Source organism: Pagrus pagrus (genome assembly GCF_965226575.1).
Source record: "Pagrus pagrus genome assembly, chromosome: 10".
Classification (NCBI taxonomy): Eukaryota; Metazoa; Chordata; class Actinopteri; order Spariformes; family Sparidae; genus Pagrus; species Pagrus pagrus.
Genome location: NC_140194.1, coordinates 6234153 through 6259183, shown reverse-complemented (window position 1 = coordinate 6259183; position 25031 = coordinate 6234153). Strand labels below are relative to the sequence as shown.

The 25031-nt window shown below is 40.6% G+C and overlaps 3 protein-coding genes across 8 annotated transcripts; 1 reads left to right on the top strand and 2 right to left on the bottom strand.

Moving 5' to 3' along the window:
* Positions 1–1163: 1163 nt before the first annotated feature.
* On the bottom strand, positions 1164–25011 carry rhcgb (Rh family, C glycoprotein b). 4 transcript variants are annotated; one of them, XM_084364029.1, is made up of 12 exons: positions 24946–24975; positions 9084–9167; positions 6808–7000; positions 5897–6047; positions 5507–5654; positions 5259–5425; positions 4906–5043; positions 4598–4734; positions 4381–4505; positions 4149–4222; positions 3534–3601; positions 1164–2212 (listed from the first exon to the last, which is right to left on the bottom strand). In XM_084364029.1, exons 1-12 carry the CDS (start codon positions 24968–24970, stop codon positions 2173–2175), a joined length of 1350 nt encoding a protein of 449 aa, XP_084220155.1. In that variant the 5' UTR covers positions 24971–24975; the 3' UTR covers positions 1164–2172. The 4 variants fall into 4 exon arrangements, with proteins under 4 accessions (XP_084220155.1, XP_084220156.1, XP_084220157.1 ...); XM_084364030.1 differs by lacking the exon at positions 9084–9167 and having other exon boundaries at positions 24946–25011; XM_084364031.1 differs by lacking the exon at positions 9084–9167 and having other exon boundaries at positions 24927–24977.
* gdpgp1 (GDP-D-glucose phosphorylase 1) lies at positions 12097–14664 on the bottom strand. Of its 3 annotated transcripts, none has more exons than XM_084364037.1 (2): positions 14454–14664; positions 12097–13832 (listed from the first exon to the last, which is right to left on the bottom strand). In XM_084364037.1, the coding sequence occupies exon 2, from the start codon at positions 13822–13824 to the stop codon at positions 12754–12756; it is 1071 nt and encodes a 356-aa protein (XP_084220163.1). In that variant the 5' UTR covers positions 13825–13832; positions 14454–14664; the 3' UTR covers positions 12097–12753. The 3 variants fall into 3 exon arrangements, with proteins under 3 accessions (XP_084220163.1, XP_084220162.1, XP_084220161.1); XM_084364036.1 differs by having other exon boundaries at positions 12097–13933; positions 14544–14663; XM_084364035.1 differs by having other exon boundaries at positions 12098–13933; positions 14454–14663.
* On the top strand, positions 15515–23617 carry LOC311263753 (titin-like). The gene is made up of 4 exons (XM_084364027.1): positions 15515–15893; positions 16442–16556; positions 16785–23051; positions 23260–23617. Exons 1-4 carry the CDS (start codon positions 15873–15875, stop codon positions 23292–23294), a joined length of 6438 nt encoding a protein of 2145 aa, XP_084220153.1. The 5' UTR covers positions 15515–15872; the 3' UTR covers positions 23295–23617.
* Positions 25012–25031: the final 20 nt, after the last annotated feature.

Genomic DNA, 25031 nt, shown 5'->3' with positions numbered 1-25031 from the left:
TTCTCAGTGGCCCCTCGGTCCCCGCCTCCCTCTCCTGCTCCCCTGCTGTCCCTGTTCAGTCATCCCCCTTTGGAAGTCACGTCCACAGGCAGTACCTGTCCAAACTTCTTCAAAATGGCTGCCACGATGCCTCGACCTCAGAGAGGAAGGCCTGGTATCATTAATAAATAAGTCTGATTTAGTTTTAACAGGCCTCTGCATTTGCCCTTTAAGTGGCTGATGAATAAACATGAGCAGAGTTGGGGCGGGAACTGCATGGGGGTAGGATGAGAAGAGGCCCGGTTTGTATGTGTGTATATGTGTGTGTATGTATTGGGAGGGGGTATCGAGGGCAATGGGGGAGCCTTTCTTCCCAGCAGGGCTGCATCTCGTTTAATTGGAGCACTTGTGGCACCATTACCTCCTTTACTCAAACACGTTACTGATGACAAAAGAAAACAGCACTAAGCCTGCCTTTGTTAGCGAGGAGACTGGACGAGGAGATGGATTCCTCGCTGCTACTCATGTGTGGGAATCATTCGCACTCCCACCACGAGCTGCCGAGCTGCTGCTGCTGCTGCTGCCGCCTTCGACCAATCAAACACTGCAGCCAGGTGGACAGAAGACGGCGCGCAATGGAGATTACATCAGAAAATGATGGACAGAAGGATTACAGAAATAAACTACGGAGTGAAATGACATATTTTAGTATTAATAGACATTATGTTCCATTTATTGAAAGATTTATTTTTGAAATCAATCCACTCCTTCGCATTTCTACCCAACCGATAGCACCAATAATCAGAGTATAAAGAATCCTGTGTATCAGTTTCATATGATTGACTCCGGCATATGTCTTCAGCCCTGTCAGTGACCTTGCCCTTTGCCACCCTTTGACCCGAGGACACGATGATGAGGCTCGTCTCTAGTTTGTTTTTGGTCACCACAGTGTCCCGAGAGAGCAATAAGGGTGTGACCTTTCCCGTCAGTTTGACCCCACGAGAGAGGAAACAAAATGAGGAAAAACACGTCACTGCTAACGCTCTTTACTGGTAAATCTTGATGCTTTAATCCGTTATTTTCTTTAAGTGGTTACTCAGTTATAAAAATACTTAGATTAATGAATTCAAATGAAGTGCAACGTATATCATGGTATTAAAATGCTTTATTTATAATTCTTTTATTATTTTAGAAATTACATTCCCATGAGAAAACTTTTCACTTTTCAAAAACAGCACGACAACACATATATTTTGCAAAAATCTGCAAACGATTTACTTTAACCCATTTATTTAGCATTTATAATCATTATCTAAATATTTAAGAAATGGTTTATAATACACTTTAATGTATTTTGTAGTTGCAATTGTTGACAAATGCTGTAAAAAGAGCATTTTTGTGCTTACATACACATTAAAGTACCTTACAAACCATTTATTAAGTTTTTATGAATTGCTAGAGAGCAGGATTAAAGTAAAGTGTTGGTAAATATCCTGTTTTTTTAACGTCACAGCATAACTTTGTTCAAATATCACAGCTCTTATTGTTGAAACTCCATATTCATAACTCTCAATATAAAAGTTCTCCATGAAGACACACTAAATAACTGAAGTTCTGGTGTTAATGCATCTAATGGCAACATGACACACAGAGTGAAAACATGAGATCAAGAAAAAATAGGATGTAAAAAAGCTCCAGCGGAAAATCTTCACAGTGCAACTCAACCGGCTCTGAAGCAAATGTAATTTTAAATATTTTGCCCTCAACCACCTAAAGGAACCGTGGTTATGTTCCCACAGTTAAACAGTTTAAATCCATTAAATCTTGTTTTATGTGAAACAAGAGAAAGATTCTCAAATGCTGAAATAAGGGAAAACACCTATAAACGATGATAATGTCAAATAATTTACATATTAGTATTTACATAAATATTTGATTGATTATTAACTGATTTAAACTGAATATAAATATCTTATCTTATTCCTTTTTTCAATTCAGACAAACAAACCAAGACATTAAGATTAAATTCAAGGCTAAACAACCCTGTTAACAGGAATTAATTTACTGTATGAAAAATAACTCCCAGTTTTGATTGGTGGGGAATAAATTGTATGAAATTAATATTTTTGTCCAGTAGGAGAATTAAAGGAACAAACGGATCATGTGTGTGTAGAAAACAGGGAGCCACCAGCATCAAGTCCTCACGGCCTCCATGGTGAAATTTGAGTCCTCTCTGGAAAAAAAAAAAAAGCATTACATAATATGTGAAAAACAATCAATCTTCCTCGGACAAGCTCACAGTTATCATGTAAATATTATCAAATCAAATATTTTCATTTACAAGTGTTGATGAATGTATTTTATCTTGACCTGTATTAAAATATAATTTTATTTATCGAGATTTGGCCTGTAGATGTTTCATGTTTGTTTGTTTGTTTTACATGACAGATGTACAATTTTAAAAAGAAATATTTATGTGTGTAATTATACATATGCAGTTTATACAATGTATGTATGTATTTATATATTACATTTATAAAACAGCATTCAAAACCCCCTAAATCCCTGACACACCAACATATACACACCCTGCCTGCAGGTCTGTAAATTAGATGAAAATAAAAAAATGTTGCCAATTAAAAAATAAAAAAGGTCACTATCAGTATATCCTCTCTTTGTATATTTAATTTTCTCAAGAAGAGAAAACACAGTATGTCTGAGCAACTGAAGGATGGAAGGTTAGGAGATTTTACACTGAAGGAGACGTGAAATCAATCATTTCTTTAAGAACAGAATTAATCAACCTGATTCATCCGAGCTCCTGAACATAGCAACTACCGGACAGGGCTGTAGATGTTTTCCCTCAATGGCAGACATATTAAAAGTCAGGGCCAAAAGAAGTAAAGCATATGGTTTAAATGACAAAGTGGGTTTAAACATCAATTATCCTCCAACTCTGGGTACATTTCTGACCGTCTCAAGAAATGGACCTTGTGACAACACATGACAGTACGTATCCCACGCACAGCGTTCTCCTAAGTCCAGTTCCCAGCTCTACCTCCCAAGCCGGCCCTTGTTTTGGATTTGGACTGATCTCAAAGATGCAGAAAAATAGTATCAATTTCATTTCCACAATAAACATGACTTCTGTTGCACACCTTCAAGGTCACTTTGAAGAGCTGCATGTGTGGAGCTCTGCTTTCAACGTCCCCTATCAACAAACAGCACAGGTGAGCTTCACCTGGAAGCACAGAGCACGTGCAGGGTCTGCATCAGCATTTCATAATCTCTCCCACACTGAGTGACGGGGACCAGCAGCGGCGCCATGCTGTCTTCAGCCGCATCCTGATTCCTACTGTATTCAACACTGTGAGCAGATATTCCCCAACACGTGTAGTCTCTGCAAGTTTGGATCTGCTGCCACCAAGAGGACATTGAATGCAGCACATTTCCCAGCAACAAAGCCAGTATACCTGCATCGCTTGTTTGGTGTGAGAGAAGCACATCTCCATGACCAGAGCACTGTTGTCAGATACACTTAAAGGACAACTTACACATCTTTGTTCCGCATGTGGTTGTTGTACTGAAGGATTGGTGGGACGCTCTCTTCATCATCAGGTAGCTGGGAACAATAAGAGTTTAAACAACATGAGTCAGAAGATGTGTAATAAACACATCATCAACAAGAAGTATGAAGCTGTGAGAACTTAATAGTGTCACAAGGTGGAAAATTATTAGGTGTTTCTTTGTGTAAATAGAGGCGGCTGAATGACGGTAGATCATTCACTGAGTGTAAACACAACCACGGGATAAGCAACACAAGGAAGTAAAATGTTACTGAGAAAGACTAGCATAACAAACTAATCTTTCCTGTAAATCAAAGTCAGCCATCATATGTCCATACAGTACGAACACAGTATCGCTCGTAATGCATCACAGCCTGACCTGGTCCTGATTAGCTACTCACTAAAAATCTTCTGGTCAGATCAAATTGTACGAGACAAATCTGAAAAGCCTCCAATCAGCAGGTTTGACCAGAGCAGCTGATTGGTGCTGTTGATTAATCAAGGTCCAGAGGAAACCAACAAAACATATTACTTTAAAATATTAGGTATTGTGTTTTAATATCAGCAAAAACCTCTTCAGAGCTGTAAAGACTTGTCTCTCACCTCCCAGTAAGGCTCGTCATCAAAACAGTTGTCATCTGCAGGATCTCCCCAGATAGGTAATCTTAAAATACAACCTGAGGGGAATACAAATAAAGTCTTTATCCCAACACACAGTCTTTAATCCACAGTGTCTGAATACACCCATCTTATTCAAACACAGTATTTGCATACGTACTGTTTAATTTCAGTTACATGGTCGAACTGAAAGGCGGTTGCGGCTGTTGTTCCTTACCAACAATGATGCCTCCGCCTACACCGAAGCAGATTGCCACACAGAGGCCCGCAGCCTGGAGCCCACCCTGCCGTGTGGGAGTCGTGTCTTTGAAAGCACCCTCGAAGTCAAAGGTGTTAATCAGCCTTTAAAATAAAAACATTTAATCAAAAAAAAGTTAAAGCTGCTATGACTTCTGGCTGCAGGTTTTCCTATTTTGCACGCAAAGACCACTCACCCTTCCCTGCCGTAAACTGGCTCTGTTGCAGCTGCGGCAGTAATGGCCCCCACGATTCCACCTATGACTCCCGGCATGGCATGCAGGTTATGGACTCCACATGTGTCCTGGATCTTCAGGTACTTCTCCATGAATGGCTGAGAGAGACGCAACAGTTAAAAAGATCTTAACAGCTTAGATTGGCTTGATTTTAGGGTACATGACAGTTGTAAAAGCAGTGACAAGTGGCATAATGAGGAAAGCCTGGAAACTCTGACAGTTGCTTGTCTCATTACAGCTAGAACACAATAAACCAACCAATACCATACCGTGAGGTAGATATATCCCAGTGTGGAGATGATACCACAGCAGAAGCCTACAATCAGAGACCCATAAGGCATCAGCATGAACTCTGCTGCAGTTCCCACTGCGACGCCTCCGGCAAGAGTGGAGTTCTGGATGTGAACCTGAGAATCAGATGCATCGGTCATGGAAGAAAACTGAGTTTGAATAATCTTAGTGAATGATGTGTTCATGGTATCAGGTAAAACAACGTATACACTCCATCTCTTTAAGGCAGAATGAAGGTTGAGGGTGTTCAGGTACATAATCATGTCCATCATACACATTATCTGAAATTCATGATGCAAGTGTTTGTGACTGATTTGAAGCATGTCGTTACCATGTCTAGTTTCCCATGCTTCTGGAAGAGGCTCGAGATGGCCACAGTGGTGAGCACAGTTGAGGCCAAAGCCAGGTAGGTGTTGATGGCTGCTCTGTGCTGTCCGTCCCCGTGGTCCGTGATGGCTGAGTTGAAGCTGGGCCAGAACATCCACAGGAAGAGGGTGCCTGATCAGAAAGTGGTGGGGAGATCATCAGGTAAGAACCTTAAAAACCCTGCTGTGAAAGTTGGAAAAAATCATTACCCACCAATCATTGCAAAGACATCCGAGTGGTAGCAGGAGCCCTGCAGACGACTGCTCTGGTCCAGGTTTGGCCGATAGAGCATCCACGAGATGGAAAGACCATAATAAGCTCCAAATGTGTGGATCACCATGGAGCCTCCAGCATCTCTGGCCTTCAGGTAGGAACATATTAACATTAGTAGTAGAAGTAGCAATAGATACATTAACTACAGATATAAGGATGTTATGAGGTGTTTGCCAGGATGTTGCCGGTACTTCATGTGCTGTTTGTCAAACCACAAGCAAACAAAACAACGTCCCCATCTATGTCACACAATTTTATTACATCACCAGCTACATCTGATGCATAAACATATAAATTACATCAAAACAAAATGAAATTGTTTCAACTTACATGTATGAGATTCAGGATAATGTATTCCTCTACAGCAAACAATGTGACCCCAAACAGAGTCATAACCAGCAGCTGGACCGGACTGACTTTACCCAGCACCGCCCCGTAGGCTATTAAGCATCCGGCCACACAGAAGTCAGCATTGATCAGGCTGAGGAAGGGGAAAAAAAGTCAGATGTCAAGTATTCATACTGGCTAAAGATGTACATATTCAAGAACAGAGAATCAACAAGAGTACAACTACATTCAAGAATGTTTGTCTTACTGTTCAAAAAGCATTCATTTAATTTGTAGTCAGACTACACCAGCTCCAAACTTACAATATATGTCAGTTATGAACAGATTAAGGATTTCTTGTACACACCCACTATTTGAATAAACATCTATGGAAACAAATCCATTATCAAACATGAAATAAAAAGAGTTCAGGCGAGTTCAAGTCGAGTCTCACTCAATCTTTTTTTTTTCCTGTCAAGTTGCAAGTCATTAAAACAGTGATTTGGGTCCAAGTCACAATGACTCAGGTTCATATCTCTGACAGTCACACACAGGTATCATAACATACACACCTTTCATATCTGTTGACACACACACAGTGACTTGGCTGCACTTCAGCAGTATCATCACTTCTCCTCAAAGTTTCTGTTTACCTTCTAACCACTGAGTCCACAAACACTACATCTGAATTATCTTTATGGGATTGTGTCAGTCAGACAGGTTTATCTGCCTCACTGTGTATCCGTGTGTGAAGCCATGCAGGTACAGAAACATATTCCCGTCAGTCATATTTCACAGGAATTTCCCTAAACTCAGATGCTCGCAGTTATCATTGAGCCCTGACTTTCTATTGTTAGATACTTCCATTCAAATTAAATAGAATAAGAAGAGGGGATTTTGTTCAATTAATTTACTTTTCAACTCCTATTTTGATCTTTCCATCACTGTAGTCCAGGGAGTGGAACCAGCCTTGCATCAGCAGCGCCCATTGGATGCCGAAGGCTGCGATGAGGAAGTTGAATCCGACTGCACCGAAGCTGTACCGCTTAAGAAACGTCATCAGGAAGCCAAACCCAACAAAGATCATCACATGGACATCCTGAAAACCTATAGGGCGAGAAGAAGACAGAAGAAGGGAGGGATAAGGACGACCATTTATATTGGCACATTTTGCAATGACAGCTTAAACCTGCTTAACCCTCCCATAAAGGCACCATACAGTGCATTCCTAGCACCTCAATTTCGTATATATTTTGTTTGTGTAACGTTATTTATAACATTATGCAGATGACAGCTGGTTGGAGGGGCCCCTCTGATTTTTTTAGCCTCGGGCCTCAGCAGACTCTGTCACTGCTCTTGTTGAGATGTTTCCTCTATTAGACGATCAATACACATTCTTGGCTTCTGACAGCTACATAACTCTGCTTTCTGGAATAAGTTTTCCAATTTGAAAGATAAAAAACACATTATATGCAAAACAAATTACAAATTATTTAACTTTTAAAAACATATTTCTATCCCATTGGGTCAGCAATGCCACATATACAGTACATGATCTTTATGTATGTGTGTATGGACAGTTTGCTTTCACAACACGTCACCTGCACAGTCACATGAGGGCATATTAGATAAGGAGGGGAAATCATGTGAAGATGACTCAAGGACATAAAGTATTTACTGTTACTCTCTGATTCAGTATGTTATGATGATACAGAGCTATATTAAAGGTCTGATTTGTTTCAGGTCGTCATGCTTTGGATTGGTAGGTCAGGCCAGCCACTAACCCAAAGAGTTGATATTTGTTGGCAAGTTAGGAATAAGACTCAAGAATCAACTATTCTTACAAATATGATCTTTAAGGTTTTTGCTTACAGGAACTAAAAACATCTTTGAAACAAAATTTTGACATGGAGAGTTTTTAAATAGTTTTTTGTTATAGATTGCTTTAAAATTAAATGTGCATCTACATTTATTCAACAGAACTATAGGTGCATGTAGCCTCTAACAATAAACAAAATACTACGAGGAAAAATTAAGGATGCCTCAGTGATAACAGACAACAATGAGGAAGTCCTTGAGATGAGGTTGAAAGCTTCAGAAGAAAGACAAACAGTAAGAGAGCTTGTGTTGAGAATTTCTAAATCAAACAGCTGTTTCTAAGGTCAGTGATTAGCCCTCAAGCTCCAAAAATAATATTAACCATAATTAAAACAAGGGCGTAACAGAGCGCTCGATCTATTGTTGGAAATGAAAGCATTTCTGGAAACAGCTGGCTCTTCTTTGTGAGACAGTAAATATCTTCAATAACCGGCAAACAACAGTATGAGGGTATCAGCATAAACCAGCCAGTATCATTTACAACAGAGCACTGTGACCGCCCGACACACCTCAGGGCACAATAGGTTCCTACTGTATTGAGAAACATTATAGTTTGCATAGAAGAATTTGCCACAAACAGCCCTTTATCATATCACAGTGTATTTTTTTTTACAGTCTGACAAACAAGAAAGGCTTCAGACATTTCAGGCTGCCAACACTGACGGGGGGGCGTTAGGAAAACAAGGTTTCCGTGACTCTGGTCCCGTGACAAACAGACAGTGTCAGGACATACATTTATCATCTGACATCCAACACGGTATCTGAGACGGCTGCACCATAGCTTGACACCGGCACCGTGGGTTGTTGGGGAAGTGTACAGTTCAAACCACACCCATACAATACCCTAATTAACCCTAACCCCAAGTGGCAGGTAACCACGTTCATATGACCAAAATGTTTTTATCCATATGAAGAGATAAGTGTTGACATGTCAGCTTCAATTAAACTGAAAAGAGAAGCCAGAGAGGAGTCAAACCCCTGGGGAAATGTGAACCTGTGGGTGTCCTTGTCAGCGATGCAGGAATAATCTGATCAACACAGTCTAAGAACTATCAACATGGTACCTCAAGTAGAAACATATTTTACTACCAGGAAAACAGAAGATGTATAGCCAGAAACAAATTAAACAAATAGAAAAAAAGAAAACTAAATGTGGATGTATACAGATATTGATGTAAAGTCAAGTAAAGTAAAAAGGCAAGTGTGTAAAGATTAAAGGATTTCTAGTTCAGGAAATTGACAAAATAAAAGCGATAATTGAGATATTAGACATTTGGAAAATAAAATAGAAAATCTCACTGAAATCACTTACTTGGATATCTGAAGTAGAAGTCATTCTCGATGTCGCTTGATATATTTTGAGTTCTTCTGTGCTCTATCCAGTGTGTGTCCGATTCTTCATTGTAACGAATAAAAACCCCAAACAAGATGATCATGGCTATTTGCCACACGAAGCAAACTGCTGGAAGACTCAGGCGAACATTAGTATTTTTTTGACCGTCACACAATTCCCTGAAGCTTTGAATGCAGCCCATTGCCTCTGGTTAATCTGGCTAATCTTTTGTATTTTTTTTGCTTTGTTTTTAAAAGAAAGACTTACTTAATGAATTATTCAAGGTAGCTGTGCAAAAGTGACAATTAAAAAGCCCCTGAGCATCTTGAGCACAAGTGAAGATGAGCAGAGGTGGGTGTTTGCTTTAACGTGAGTAATGACCCTCCCACAGTCACTCCCTACACTTGAACTAGACCCACCTGTCAGGTGTGGGTACATCTTAAGTTAGAGAAAAGCTCCATTATTTGAACCATAATGCTTTTAACATTTTTTATTTAGTATTTTTTTCCAAGCACTTTGCATGGGTATAAATCATCAAACAATGCAAAAATGGCAACAATGTAGAAATCTACTGTTACTAATCTACTGGTTTTGTGATAAAGGACGGATGACACATGCTTCAAATCCTGATCAAACAGGAGAAAGATGACATCCTGGAAATACTGGACTAGTATACTATACCTGCTGTACTAGTCTGCTTAGGTCTTATAATCAAAACACAAACACTGCATGTCAGAGAAAGATTAACAGAATTTTTGTACATGTGAAGCTTCTCCGTGTAGTAAATATCAGCCTGCAGGCAGGCGTGTACTAGTCAGAGGGTGGGGACGTTCTCATCCACTCTGTGCAGGGCTGGTTCTGTGAAGCATTAACTGTAAATAACATGTAACCAAGCTGGGCCCCATTACAAAGATGCACGACAGGTTTGCCTTAGTCAACCATCACAGCCGCAGGGTTCAAGGTTGAGACAAGGATTCAGTTCTTTTTGTTTACTGTAGGAAAATTGTCTAATAAATACTTGTATAATCACTTTCCTCGGATATTTAATCCTTTTCTTGCATTTAAGTGCTCAAAGGATTCAGACAACACAAGTGTAAAGTGTTAAAACTGGAACAATTAAACTGGAATAATTAAAATTGTGCTGTTGAGCCGGTTTGTCTCTGGTGAGAATTTACATTGCAGTGGCAAAGTTGGATATGTTGCAACTCATCACATTTAATATCTCGGACAACAGATTTGATTCAGCAGATTGCGATGCTGAACGTGATAAAATCCTGCAAACCACTGCACTTCATCCAGACAGTGGTGTCATGTGGGAGAGTGCGGTCACCTTTAAGGAATATTTTAACATTTCAGGGGAAAGACACTTGATATCACTCTTGTGTCTGTACAGTAAGTTAAATATCTTGATGGAGACAGCAGCTGGTTAACTTAGCATTAAAACTACAAGTGTGCAACCAACAACCTTTCTTTCGTGGGAGGATAATGTGAGTTTTTATGCTAAGCTAAGCTAAGCAAGTGCTAGCTCTAGCTTCAAGCACGAGAGTGGCAGTAATTCTCTCATGTAACTGTTGGTAATAAAGAAAATATTGTATAATGTTTGTGTCACTTGCTCAGTCTTCACTATGATGAGGCACCGGCTAGACTAAACTTTCTCAATTCATTTTGCATTAGGTAATACTGACAATGGAAAAAGAGTGAATGTGCACACATGGAGAGCCAAATGTAAATAGCAAAGAATGATCCAGCCGTACCTGTCCTGTACTTGTTTGTTGTGTCGGCAAAGTGAAACACATGTACAGCCTTCACGCAGTACAGCAGCTCATAAATGTCACGTGCATGTTTCCCTTTATCCTCTGATGAAACTGTAAGACGTGGAGAAAACTGACACAAACCAACAAAAGAAAAAACTAATAATTATTATTAGTAAGCCCAATAAAATGGTAATTGTTCAGGAATATAAATATAGTCACCCACTCTCTAAATAATCTGAACTTAAATCCCAAAAATATGTAATGTGACGTCAGTACACCTCATTCTATTAAGTCTATTTGGGCTTCTTTAACTTGACCCCCAGGACTGAGGAATCAAAGGGATAAAGCCAGGATTACTGTATCATGATTCATAAAGGAAAGTGATGAGACACTTCATGCATTTTGAGTTTTATCTCTTATTTAGCTACAAATTGTCATTTGTGTATCAAAAACGTGGACATGATGCAGCTGTGTAAGTGAACAAACCATCAGTGAATAATCAGTGTAGAGTCCCCATTATTTACTCAACATACATTGGCAAGATTCATATTTGTGGTCGTCAAACAATCTATGCAGGGCTGTTCTGCTAATGACCAGACTGACTGGCTACAACGAGCCCTGAGGTTTGACTGAAGGATGAAGGTGACTCTGTGGACATTTCGACAAGTTTGAAAAGATATAAAACCATGATGCAATTTTTTAAAATTTTTGCTAGAAACTTGCATCTAGTCCTGAATGCAGTTTGCCAAAATGTGTCAAAATTGATTTTATATGTGATACGAAGACCATTTATCATAAACTGCAGCATGTATGTTTGTGCTCCATATATCCTGAAACACCTGAGCATATCTGCATCTAAACATATAGATCAATGCACTGGTTGTTTGTTCACCTATGAGGAACCTCATTAAAAAAAATAAGTGAGCAGCTACCTATGCTCATTGATCTTACTGCTCGACTTAACACTGCTGCCCTGGTGATGTAATTCTGGCAGATGATGTGCCCTTCAGGGATGACGGGTAGCATTTATGCCCCCTTCATCTGAGCACCACTGTCAGCCTCGTGGAAGCAAAAATTGTTTCTCATATTGTCTTTAGAATAAGGGAAAGACAGTTGGATGGTTTCTATTTGTTTAACATAAACAAATAAAAAACACGAGGCTTTCTTGTTTTTTTAACTAACCTTTATTTATTGACTTGGCTCTCTTCATCTGGAATGACCGAACACCAGGTACGTTCACTCACACCTGGAAGCTGCTAAGCACATTAACATGCTGATGCATCCTGAGCAGCTTCACCTTACGGGAAACTCACTGGCAGTAATGAAGGAGGGGCAAGAGCTACTGTTTTCACTTTTACCACCCGAATTGGTAGCCTTTCAGTCAAAGGGTTGCTTCACTCACCTGTAGGCTGTGATTCTTGGGGCATGGATGCTTAATTTCTGAAGGAGATACAATTATTCCTTTGAGGATAACAATGTAAACATCTTGGCCAAAGAAGACAGATAGTTTGAAAGAGGAGTAAAGAAATCCATCTCTGTCAAACTGGAATGACCGTCCTTGGACAGAAAAGGTGGCCTAAGACTACTTATCATAGTGACACACAACTAACTCACAAAGTAAAAAACAAAACTTCTGTGTTTTTAGATAAAAAGGTTTGGGGCATTTTATTTGCAACCAGTTTAAATACAACACATCAATTAGGTCCATTAAATATATCCTCATTGATAAGGTGTTCTTGTGCACTTCCAGTGTAACATTTAGGCCAAAGTGTGTACGTTCAGCCGTGCAGTGTGAAGATACGCTCTCGTTTTCTTCACAGCAAAATACTAAACACATTTCAGAACTTGATTTTGACAGAAATAGTCATAATATCATGACATCCCTAGTTGATACATTATGAGTCCATCAAATGACCAGTAAGCTGCTTTTCTAATGTCTGAAACTCCGCATCAGGGAGGAGATACCTCTGGGTGATATCTATTACGTCTTTCTCTGTAGCTTGCTCGAAGTCTTTCTTGTTCTTGAATGGTAAATGTCCAGCCAGCTCACACAGAGCAACATTGAAGGCAGACTCTTCCTTGGCACCGAAGTTTGACAATCTGGGCCATACAGCAATACGAACGCCTTTTCTTGAAAGGCGATCCTCTTCATTCTGTATGCGATCGCAGGGAGGACATCCTCGAGTCATGAACAGGTTGTGAGCGATATTACTGGCCACGAGACGGTCTGTTACTTTACAGATGGCTCTGGATACTTTCTCCACGCTCTCTGATTCTGTGTAAAACAAAAAGCCTCCAGGAAAGTCCAACAAGCGATAAAACCCTTGTCCAGGAACCAGCGGCTTGACCGGCGCAGATTCTACCTTGAGCTCCTGGTCCAGGTAATAACCGTGCATGTGTAAGTGATTGACAGACGCAAACGCTCCAAGACTGTTGAACCCCACACGAAAGCCAGGATCGGAGCTCAGGAGCACAGATTCAATACCGACCTGGATGATGAACATCGTCAGGATCTGTGGTAAACAGTGTGATGGATCTGGAACAAAGAGACAATGTCCAAACTCCAAAGGGCTGACGTTGACCAGCACAATCATCCTGCAGGACCCATTCCCTCCCTCAGAGTCCTTTACCATCTCACATATGATTTCTTCTGGATTGACTTTGTTAAAATTAAACTGCTTGGCATTGAACTCCTGCTGAACGCTCAGTATCTCCTGAGGCTTTCTTCTCTGTGTTCCTCTTTGAATATTCAGCTGGGCCACATATCTATGTGGGCCTGGCAGGATACGCGTTTGTAAGTCACCAAGATCGTAGCGAAAGAGCCCACGGTCCATCCTGTCTGTCCAACCGGTCTTGATGGTTGTGTCAAACTTTGCTGGTTTTGAGGCCATCCCAGGACTGTTTCCACTGCTCTGACGCAGATCTGTGACAAAGTCCTGGTTGCTGTACACAAACTGGAACGGCATGGTTGGACCTGCTGGTGAACAGTGAGGCATCATATCTTAGAACAGGTTGGGTCGGTTGGGCGTCATCTTGCTCAATTATCACATTGAGCCCATAGGTCACATGTGGAGCCTACGAACATTAAGCAAATAACGATTATCGATTAATAAAGTGTCTGTTAATAGTCAAAGAAGACATTGCAATTTTCCAGAGGCCAGGTTGATGGAATTATAATGCTTATTTTGTCTGTACAATGACCAAATATCAAATAATCGAGGTGTTTACGATCATAAAAGACAAAAAAACATTCACATTTGAGAATCTACACCTAAAATAATAAACTACTAATTAATCATTTACATTTTTGTCAGTTAATTTACCTCAGCAATTGAATAATAAACATATCCTATCATATCAGCTGTAGTGTGAAGACAATGAAAGCTCTGAAATCAGGAAACATTAATGTAAGGCAGAAACACTTTCATAGTGCCAGCTCAACATCACACAGTGCAACCAGTCTAGAAACACTGATACAAACATGTATCATTTTACTGTGTTATCTGAAAGATTGATTTCTAGCACTCATGCTTGATTCATTGGTTGTTTGCCAATAACACAGAGCTGGTTCGTGTTGATAGTGTAGCTTACTCACCGTTTTATTTTCAGTCAATACCAGCGAGTCCAAGTGGCGTCTTGAGATAAAATGCAGGTTAAAAGTCTTAAAGAGGTTCAACTAACTCACATTCGTTAACCGGTGACTACTTTCTCCACCCGGTTTCTCTCCGTCACCGGTGTGCTCCGCCGGCTAGCTTCCGGTTACACGCGTTCTTCTTCGTCGCGGTTTATTAGTGTATTTCCGGGTTCCGTTTTTCAGAATAAATGTTCCTAGAGCGTAATTCGCAAAATCTCTCAGTACCACATTAAAAGTTGTGTACATTTATGTTATTGTTAGTCTCTTTAGATTACTAATACAGTTTTATTTGTCTTCTGATGGTGAAGTCAAACATTATAATAACCATCAACAATAAATGGTTAATTGATTATTACACTTTAGTTAATAGTTATCTCATTGTCAACAAATAAAAACAACTTTATAAACCATTTATAAAGCAATTTCTTATGGTAAAGTGGCAACTGATGTTTATAAAACTCTGTAGATGGTTAAAAAATACTGTGTAGTTCATCTATAAACATTATTGGGATGGTCATTATAAATTTGCAACTTATGTTAATACATTTACATTGCTTGATAAATAGTTAACAAAGCATTTCATTGTTTATTAAGAGTGAAATAACTATCAACTAATATAAATTACCATTACCATATATAAATTATAGTTATTATAAAGTGTTACCATTAGTGGCAGCAGAGATACTAGACAGATCACCATAAGCATACCTTACATAATTAATTTAAATAGGAGACATAGGATACAGTTACAACATACTCACCAAAGAGAGGATTTAACATTGTATCTTAATCTTTAAAAGCCAGGCTTCTGTCTAGTGTCTGTATATTTTGACTTGCAGTTTGAATTTTACTGTTCTTCCATCATTTCTAATTTTATCTGATAGTTTTACTCTATTATACATGATGTGTTTTACTTTCACTACTGTTCTTCTTACCTATTGTATGTTCACCACTTGGAGTTGCATTTAAGAAAAGGAAAGGCTTGTGTTCACTTAATATGTGCTCTCATATAACCCAACCCCCCTCGTGGACATACGCACAAAGGTATTTAGAGGATATCTACATTGTAAAGTCATGGGTAAACCCCCTTGTCACTGGAATAGTATGTGTGCAATATTTTACTGTTGAGGAGCTTTCCATTTTCCCCCAGCTGACCCATGTTGCTTGACTAACTTTGAAAGAATGAGCAGCTGGCCAATCAGGCACCCTGGTTATTTTGGTCGCTGCATGCTTTTGGAGATAAAGCAGACAGTGACTGGCAGAGCTGTGTACGTCTGCCACACAGTCGTGAGGCTCACCACGTTAATCCATCTTAACTAAGATATTAACTGAATTCACTTTCCATTTCTTTCACATAAATAAGGACAAGCAAGAGAAAGGATGGAAGCCAGCAACAATGAGGTGAGTACAGTTGTGTTTGGAAATGTAGCTTAACTCAGCAATTATATCTTAAAAGTTGCTGAAATATAGTACAGAAGGAATTGGGGGCACCTCAGAATTAACTTTATGATTAATGATCCCTTACATCTTGTGTTTATTACTTAAGTGAAATGGTTTAAACCTTATATTAGAGCTTTGAGAGGGGGATAATAATAGAGTTGTATCTGTTCGTTCAGTAGAACAGATGGCAACGAGGTCTGTCATGTCTCTAGTTATTTTAAACACCATCAAGAGTTTCTATTACCAACACATCACCTCACTTGACCTACATTTACACTTGTTTTATACACTAAAGTTAGTTTTGTCAAAATCCTATTAGTATTAAACATGTATAGTAATTTTAATGTGGTCATAAAGCTAAAGTACAGTCTACTTCCAAACAAACAAACAAACAAACAAACAAACAACACAACAGTCCTCGGGGGGGAAAAGAAAAAAGAGAGGTATTGCCTTATGCTTGTCTTTAATTTTACTTTCTCTGACAGTTCTTGTACCATTCTCTTTTGCAGGCGGGAAAGAAAGCAGAAGATAAAGCTCACACTCTAAATATAAGTACGACACCAGATACCGAAGCAAAGCTCACAGCAATGAATTCCCAGTCACCCCGCCAAGTCATTGTCAGAGGTATGCATTCATCTTATCACTGTGCACTGTGTAAATATTATTCTACTTACTATGCAGTATGCCATGATATCGACTATTTTTTTCTGAGAAGTCAATTAAAAAATAGATGCAAAACAAATGAAATCATTAACCCATTTATGTTACTATAGATAGAGATGTCATATAAATATTGTATAATTAATATGATTCTCCACAGCCAGCCCTATCTAATTTCTTTCCTCAAACCAGGTCAGGCCGCCACTTCTGCAGAAAATGGAGAGCACAACCCTAACGTCCAACCTAACCCTGCTACAGATTTGGAAAATGCCATTAAACCAAAACTCCAAATAACTTTTAGCACATTTACCGTAAAGAACGGTCAAGATCTGAAAGTAGAGATTCCAGTGGTTGGGCAGCCAGCACCAAAGATTGAATGGCAAAGAGATGGTCAGGCAGTCAAAGAAACATCAAGGCTGGAGATTTCAAATACATCATTATTAACAGTTCTTCACATCAGACATGGTGCCAGGGAGCACTCCGGCCAGTACTCTATCACAGCAACCAACTGTGCAGGAAAATATACAGGAGAGATCACTGTGGTGGTTCTTGAAAAGCCTGACCCACCCACAGGGCCTGTGAGGATTGATGAGATCAGTTCTGACTACGTTACCATCTCCTGGGAGCCACCAGAATACACAGGAGGCTGTCAGCTAGACAACTACGTAGTGGAGAAACGGGAAACTACAAGTACAGAATGGCAGACTGTGTCAGCAACAACAGTAAGAACCACAATCAAAGTCACCAAACTGAAGACGGGAAGTGAATACCAATTCAGGGTGTTTGCAGAAAATAGATATGGAAAGAGTACTGCAATCACCTCTCCAATTGTGACTGCAAAATATCCTTTCAGTGTGCCCACTGCTCCTGGCACCCCCTTTGCATCCACAGTGACAAAGTACAGCATGGTGGTTGAATGGGAGCCTCCTGCCAAAGATGGAGGAAGCCCCATCATTGGCTATCACCTTGAACGCAAAGAGAAGAACAGCATTTTATGGACCAAACTAAACAAACTCGTTATACCTGATGCTCGCTTCAAGACAAGTGGACTGGAGGAAGGCATTGAGTATGAATTCAGAGTCTTTGCTGAGAATATTGCTGGACTCAGCCCATCTAGCAAGATATCTGAATGCTATGTGGCAAGAGACCGCTGTGATCCTCCTGGTAAACCTGAAGCTGTTGTCATTACGAGAGAGAACATCACACTTCAGTGGGCAAAGCCCAAGTATGATGGTGGAAGCACCATTACAGGCTACGTTGTTGAAAAGAAGGAGCTCCCAGATGGCAGATGGATGAAGGCAAACTTCACCAATGTTATTGAGAATGAGTTCACAGTCACAGGTCTGATAGGAGGTGACAGTTATGAATTTAGAGTAACTGCTAAAAACGGTGCTGGTGTTTGGAGCGCACCTTCAGAAAGTGTAATCATCATCGCTCAGGATGTTATTGAAGGACCCACAGCATTTATTGATCCTAAGTTCAAGAGTACTACTATTGTTCCGGCTGGTGAGACATTCGTTATTGATGCTGACTACTTTGGGAAGCCCCTACCTGAAGTAACGTGGATGAAGGATGGAAAAGAAATTGACAAAGTTACACCGAGAATGGAGGTCAAAAACACCCTCACACATACGACTCTGACTGTCAGGGACTGTACAAGAGTGGATGGGGGACACTTTCTCTTGAGCCTCAGTAATATTGGTGGAACTACATCCATCCCGGTTAGTGTTAAGGTGTTGGACAGACCTGGTCCTCCAGATGGATCTCTGAGGGTGAAAGTTGTCAGTGCAGAGAAATGTAATCTTCACTGGAACCCCCCTGTAAATGATGGCGGTGCCAGTGTCTCCCACTTCATTATTGAAAAAAGGGAGACCAGCCGTGTTACATGGACAGCAGTTGACTCTCATGTTGAAGCTGTCAGTTACAAAGTGACAAAACTGGTGCCTGGTAAAGAATATATATTCCGAATTGCTGGTGTGAACAAATTTGGTGTTGGTGAATTTCTGGAATCAGAGCCATTCATTGCACAAAATCCTTTCACAACACCTAGTGCACCTTCGACCCCTATAGCCAGCACTGTGACTGGCGACTCTGTGCTGCTAACATGGGAAAGGCCTGAGACTGATGGGGGCTCAGAGATTGATGGCTACATCCTGGAGAAATGTGACAAAGAGGGTGTCAGATGGACCAAATGCAACAAGAGAAGACTTAACGACTTGCGTTTCCGATGCACAGGACTCGCTGAGGGACATTGCTATCAGTTTAGAGTACTGGCAGAAAATGCTGCTGGTGTGGGCACACCCAGTGAGCCGAGCGAGTATATAAAAGTATGTGATGCTACTTATCCACCCGGTCCCCCTACCAACCCCAAAGTGACAGACTATTCTAGCAGCAGTGTATCTCTTACTTGGTCAAAGCCCATCTATGATGGTGGAGCACCCATTAGTGGATTTGTAGTTGAGATGAAAGCAGCAGCAGAGGATGAGTGGATCACATGCTCTCCCAGTACAGGTGTAGAGGACACAAACTACACAGTGAAAAGACTGAGGGAAAATGCAGGGTACAATTTTCGTATACGTGCGATGAATGCTGCTGGAATTGGAGAGCATGTGGACCTACCAGGGTCTGTGGTGGCTGCTGAAAAACTGGAGGCACCTGAGATTGAGTTGGACTCTACATTGAGGAAGATTGTCAGTGTCCGAGCCTGTTCCATGTTACGTCTCTTTGTCACCATCAGAGGAAGGCCAGAGCCTGAGGTTAAATGGTCAAAGGAAGGTGGCACCATCAGCGAGCGTGCTCAAATTGAGGTAACAAGCTCCCACACAGTGTTATTGATCGAGAATGTCAATAGAAATGACACAGGAAAATATGTGCTGACTGCTGAGAACTACAGTGGTTCTAAATCAGCATTCATCAATGTGAAAGTACTAGACTCTCCCAGCGCACCAACAAATCTAGAGGTAAAGGATGTGAAGAGAGACTCTGTGTCCATCTCCTGGGAGGCACCTCTCATTGATGGAGGGGCAAAGATTTCGCACTATATCATAGAAAAGCGAGAGGAAGCTAGGATGGCGTTCACAAGCGTCTGTAGCAACTGTGTGAGAAACTCATACAAAATTGACAATCTCCAGGAAGGGTGCTTCTATAATTTCCGTGTCCTGGCTGTGAATGAGTTTGGCAGTGGTCTGCCAGCAGAGACCATTGAGGCTATTAAAGTGTCTGAAGCTCCTCTGCCTCCTGGCAAAATCTCAGTATGTGATGTTACTGGCAATAGTGGAAGACTCTCTTGGGAGAAGCCTGACCATGATGGAGGAAGCAAAATCACATGTTATATTGTAGAAATGCAGACTAAGGGAGATGATTCATGGACAATATGTTCAGAAAGTAAAGCACTGGAAGTGACTATCAATGGGCTGGCTAAAGGAAAGGAGTATTTCTTTAGAGTGAGTGCTGTGAATGAAAAAGGAAAAAGTGAACCCAAGTACCTTTTGGCACCTGTTACAGTAAATGATACCAGTGCTGGGCCCATTATTAATTTGCTGTGCAACACATTCAGTGTGAAGGCAGGAAATGATTTAAAGATTGAGGTCCCATTCAAGGCTGTACCACCACCAACCATAGCTTGGAACAAAGATGGCAGCTTACTAAAAGAGACAAGCAGGGTAAATACGCATATATCTGACACATCATCTCAGATCATTATCAAAGATGCAACCAGAATAGATGCTGGCATGTATGAGGTGACCCTGACCAACTCTGTTGGAACCACATCAGCTGAAATCTTTGTTAATATTTTTGAAAGACCTGGACCACCAAGTGACCTCAGTGTGGATGAAGTGAGTGCTGACTTTGTGTCTTTGTCATGGCAGCCCCCATATTACACTGGCGGATGTGAAATTAGTAATTATTTCGTTGAGAAGAGAGATACATGCAGCACAATATGGCAGACTGTGTCAGCTACAGTGGCCAGAACATCAATCAAAATTTCCCGTCTGGCACAGGGCACTGAATATCAGTTTCGTGTTGCTGCAGAGAATCGCTACGGAAAAAGCCACTTCGTTGAGTCTGAACCTGTTGTTGCTCAGTATCCCTTCAAGACCCCTGGACAACCAACTGACCTCAGAGTTCTGAATGCCTCAAAGTCCTTAATGGTGGTTGCATGGAGCAGGCCAGACAGTGATGGTGGCAGCCCTGTTATTGGTTACCATATTGAACGCAAAGATCAAAGCAGTATTTTGTGGACTAAGTTAAACAAAAGCCCAGTGACTGAGAACCAATTCAAGGTAACAAGTGTTGAAGAAGGTCTGATATACGAATTCCGGGTCTGTGCTGAAAATATGGCTGGTATCGGACCATGCAGTAAGGCCTCTGAGCCTGTGGCAGCAAGAGACCAGTGCGATCCTCCACGCAATCTGACAGTCACCAATATAACTAACAGCTCAGTTTCCCTCTCATGGGACAAACCAGAATATGATGGTGGGGCTAAAATAACTGGGTACATTGTCGAGCGCAAAGAGCTACCAGATAGTTGCTGGCTAAAATGCAACTTCACAAATTTACTGGACACCTTCTTGGAAGTGACTGGCCTCACAGAGGATGAAGAGTATGATTTTCGTGTGATTGCAAAGAATTCTGCTGAGCTCTTAAGTGCACCTTCTGAAACCACAGGACCTGTTACAATACAGCATGACGTGGAGCCACCCAGAATTAACTTGGAGGACAAATTTAAACAGGCTGTGGTTGTCAAAGCAGGAGACCTCCTAAGAATAGATGCTGACATCTCTGGGCGACCCAACCCTACAGTGTTTTGGTTGAAAAATAGCAGAAATATTGCCACCAAGGGAAGGGTTGAAATAACTGCAACAATGTTGCATACCTCTTTACTTATCAGAGAATGTGTTAGGAAAGATTCTGGACAGTATACTCTGACCCTACAGAGTACAGGTGGTACCATATCTAAGACAATCACCTGCAAGGTCCTGGACAGGCCAGGCCCACCTGCTGGACCTCTGGAAGTGTCTGGCCTCTCAGCAGAGAAATGTACCCTGTCATGGGCACCCCCTCCTGAGACTGGTGGTGCTGAGATCATGTACTACATTGTTGAGAAGTGTGAAACCAGTCGTGTTGCTTGGATCCTTGTGTACGGAGACATGATGGCAACTACTTGCAAAATAACCAAGCTGTTTAAAGGCAATGAATATCTGTTTAGGGTAAGGGCAGTGAACAAGTATGGGGAAGGCGAGACTTTGGAAAGTGAACCTATCAAAGCCATGGATCCCTTTACTATCCCATCTGCTCCCACGGATGTCGAGGTCACAAGTGCAACCAGCGACACTATGACTGTCTGCTGGAAGAGACCTGCCACTGACGGTGGCAGCCGCATCAGTGGTTACATTATAGAGAAGCGGGAGAAGCAGGGTGTACGCTGGGTTCGTGTCAATAAGAAACCAGTCTATGACCTACGTGTTAAAGCCTCCTGCCTGCAAGAGGGATGCGAGTATGAATTCAGAGTTTTTGCTGAGAATGCTGGCGGGCTCAGTGAACCCAGTATCCCTTGTCCACTCACTCTGGCAGAGGATCCAGCGTTTCTACCTTCCCCTCCTGCAAAACCCACCATAATTGATTCATCCAAGTCATCCATCACTCTGTCATGGAACAAGCCGCTGTTTGATGGTGGAGCACCAATCACTGGATATAAAGTTGAATTAAGGTTGTCAACAGTAGATGACTGGTCTGTTGGTGTCCATAACACAGATCAAACAGTGGTTACAGTTAATGGACTCAAGTCACACAATGAATATGTGTTTATTGTCAGATCAATAAACAAGATTGGCATCAGCGATCCCAGTCCAGAAACAGATCCTGAAGTGGCCATGGATAGAGAGGAGGAGCCCAGGTTTGATGTTACCCCTGAGATGAGGAAGACCCTGCTTGTTAAAGATGGAAGTTCCTTCACTTTGACTGTGCCTTTCACAGGCAGACCTGCTCCCAGTGTGACATGGGACAAAGCAGATGTAGATCTGAGAGTCAGAGGATTGATCAACACCTGCAGATCCGTGACCTCTATCACAGTGGAAGGGGCAACGCGGGATGACTCTGGCAAATACATAGTCAAACTGCAAAACGATGCCGGATCTGCCTCTTTGACGCTGAATGTGAGGGTTTTGGATTCACCTGGTCCGCCATCTCGTGTTGCAGTCAAAGATGTGACCAAGACCTCTGCCACTGTTTTCTGGGACATCCCTGAGAATGAGGGAGGGGCCCCTGTCAAGAACTACCTTGTGGATATACGGGACATCAGCAGGAAAGGGTGGACAAGACTCACTGACAAATGCCGCCGACTATCCTACAAGGTGTCTGACCTGGAGGAGGGAGGAATCTACTTCTTCAGAGTCACTGCTGAGAACGAGTACGGGATCGGTGTTCCAGCTGAGACCAAGGAGGGAACGAAAATGATAGGTGTGTGAAGAATACACAAATAAGCATTGTAACATGTAAAAGACATAAAATAAGCTAATTATTCTGATGAGATTAGAAAAGCTTTTGGAGAAATACTAGACATATTTAGCACTTAAACTTCTTTTACTTTTTGAACATTATTCTATTTCTTGAATTAAAAGGAATTCTGTTTTTGTCCATGTTAATTGTTTGTTTCTGTTCATTTCAGATACAACAGACTGGGAGACAAATCCAGGAGCTTAGCTTGTCTCCTTCCCAGGGTTGAAGTAATCATCTCCTGATCTTCCTGTCAAGATCATCATCTAGTTCTCATCTCCATCAAGTGTTGTTCAGAAAAATCAGTTAGCAAATGCTCTGTGAATAAACACATTACCAGAAGCTGCGGTTTTATAGATATATAATTTCTTTTTTTTTAACATTTGTACACTGGTAGCCCTTATTAATGAATCACATTTTAATATAGAAGAAAAATGCAGTGATGCACTTTTGTTTGTAACAAATAACAAGAAAAAAATTATGCTGTTTGCTGTATATTTACAATAAAATGAACATGATTATAGCAGTTATTAGTGTTTTACTTTGGATTTCTTATAGGAAGTGATATACTGTTTACATTTGATAGGATTAAGACATTCCAAAAGAATACAAACAAGACAAGATTAATGGATCAATTAACACGAACCGGACAAAACATAAACTGGGTCTGAAAAAAGTATTTCGACAGATTTCATAATATGAGTCACCCTTTTAGTGGGAATGGTAGTTTTTGCATTTCATTCTCACTGAAGAAAATTATTTAAATTAAATAAGGGTTTTAGCTTGGGTCTCTACCGAACAAAGCACCAGATTCCTTCATTTGTAATGGGTCATTCTACAGAACCGTCCACTTTTGAAAGTGCAAAATGACTTCCTTTTCCAACATTTAAAACCTGACCATAACTCATTGACTCTATGAATACAGATAACTGAAAGCTTACTGATTTTTTTAAAAACTGGTTTTACCCATAAGGAAAATAACACCAGTGACAATATCCATTAAAAATGCATTTTATAAATGGCTGCTACAGGGCATCAAACTACATGTTGTCAATCATTTAAAACTAAGTAAATCATGTAATTCAATCCATTTGTATTCTACTTTTTAAAATACAATTCCCTACAAATAAAGTAGATCAAACCAGCGACGTCTACAAAAAGCTTCGTATGAAATCTTGAATAAATGTGAACATTTCTTTCTAACTGAAAAGAGACAGTGGACGTAACCATGTCATTTCTTTCACATTTCTTCAGAAAATAGGTCAAAGGAAATAAAGTTTGTCAAAATAATTGGCTTCCGACTCCGGGGGACGATTCTACAATATGTATTTTGAAATATATATTTTTTAATGTAATTTCTATCATATATTTGATAGTTATGTATACAATATTGCATTTTAAATGGTAGAAAAACATGGTTGGCAACTCAAAATATGGCACTTTCTCTCTACACGTGACTGTGGGGACAAGGAGCTCTGTGGTGTTTTGAATGTTCAACAAATGATTAAAAACCAAATATTGCCAAATTGATGGCTTAAGAGGCAGTAATTGTTCAAATAACCTATTATGTTATTGATTGTAAACAATTAGTCTCAAGGTGTTTTTTCTGTGAAGACAAGGGACAGAAAAGTGGATGTTTCCATAGAATCAGAAGCAGCCATTTTGAAACTGCAGGTGCTGATTTATTAGTTAACATTTCTTTGGTGAAAGCTTATTTTTCCAACATTTTTAACAACTTTTGCTTTCATAAAGTGAAGCTGCCCGTTTTAAAAAAGTGGTGGGGACATGACCCTAGTGTCCCTAGAGTACAGTGAGGTGATAATAAAGTCATAACTCCACCTTTCATCAGCTCCCTCACCTGTTGCCTGTCGCCCGTTAGTCATGAGAAGCCGTTAGCTTGTACGTCACGTCATGCTAATCGTACGCAGCTAGGGAAAGAGACTG

Coding starts and splice junctions, on each gene's coding strand:
- LOC311263753 (XM_084364027.1), top strand. CDS start 15,873: ATGGAAGCCAGCAACAATGAG. Junction 15,894..16,441: donor TGGAAGCCAGCAACAATGAG/GTGAGTACAGTT, acceptor TCTCTTTTGCAG/GCGGGAAAGAAAGCAGAAGA. Junction 23,052..23,259: donor GGAGGGAACGAAAATGATAG/GTGTGTGAAGAA, acceptor TGTTCATTTCAG/ATACAACAGACTGGGAGACA.
- gdpgp1 (XM_084364036.1), bottom strand. CDS start 13,857: ATGATGCCTCACTGTTCACCAGCAGGTCCAACCATGCCGTTCCAGTTT.
- rhcgb (XM_084364028.1), bottom strand. CDS start 9,306: ATGGGCTGCATTCAAAGCTTCAGGGAATTGTGTGACGGTCAAAAAAAT. Junction 5,655..5,896: donor TTATCCTGAATCTCATACAT/GTAAGTTGAAAC, acceptor TCCTACCTGAAG/GCCAGAGATGCTGGAGGCTC. Junction 3,602..4,148: donor ATGACGAGCCTTACTGGGAG/GTGAGAGACAAG, acceptor TATTGTTCCCAG/CTACCTGATGATGAAGAGAG.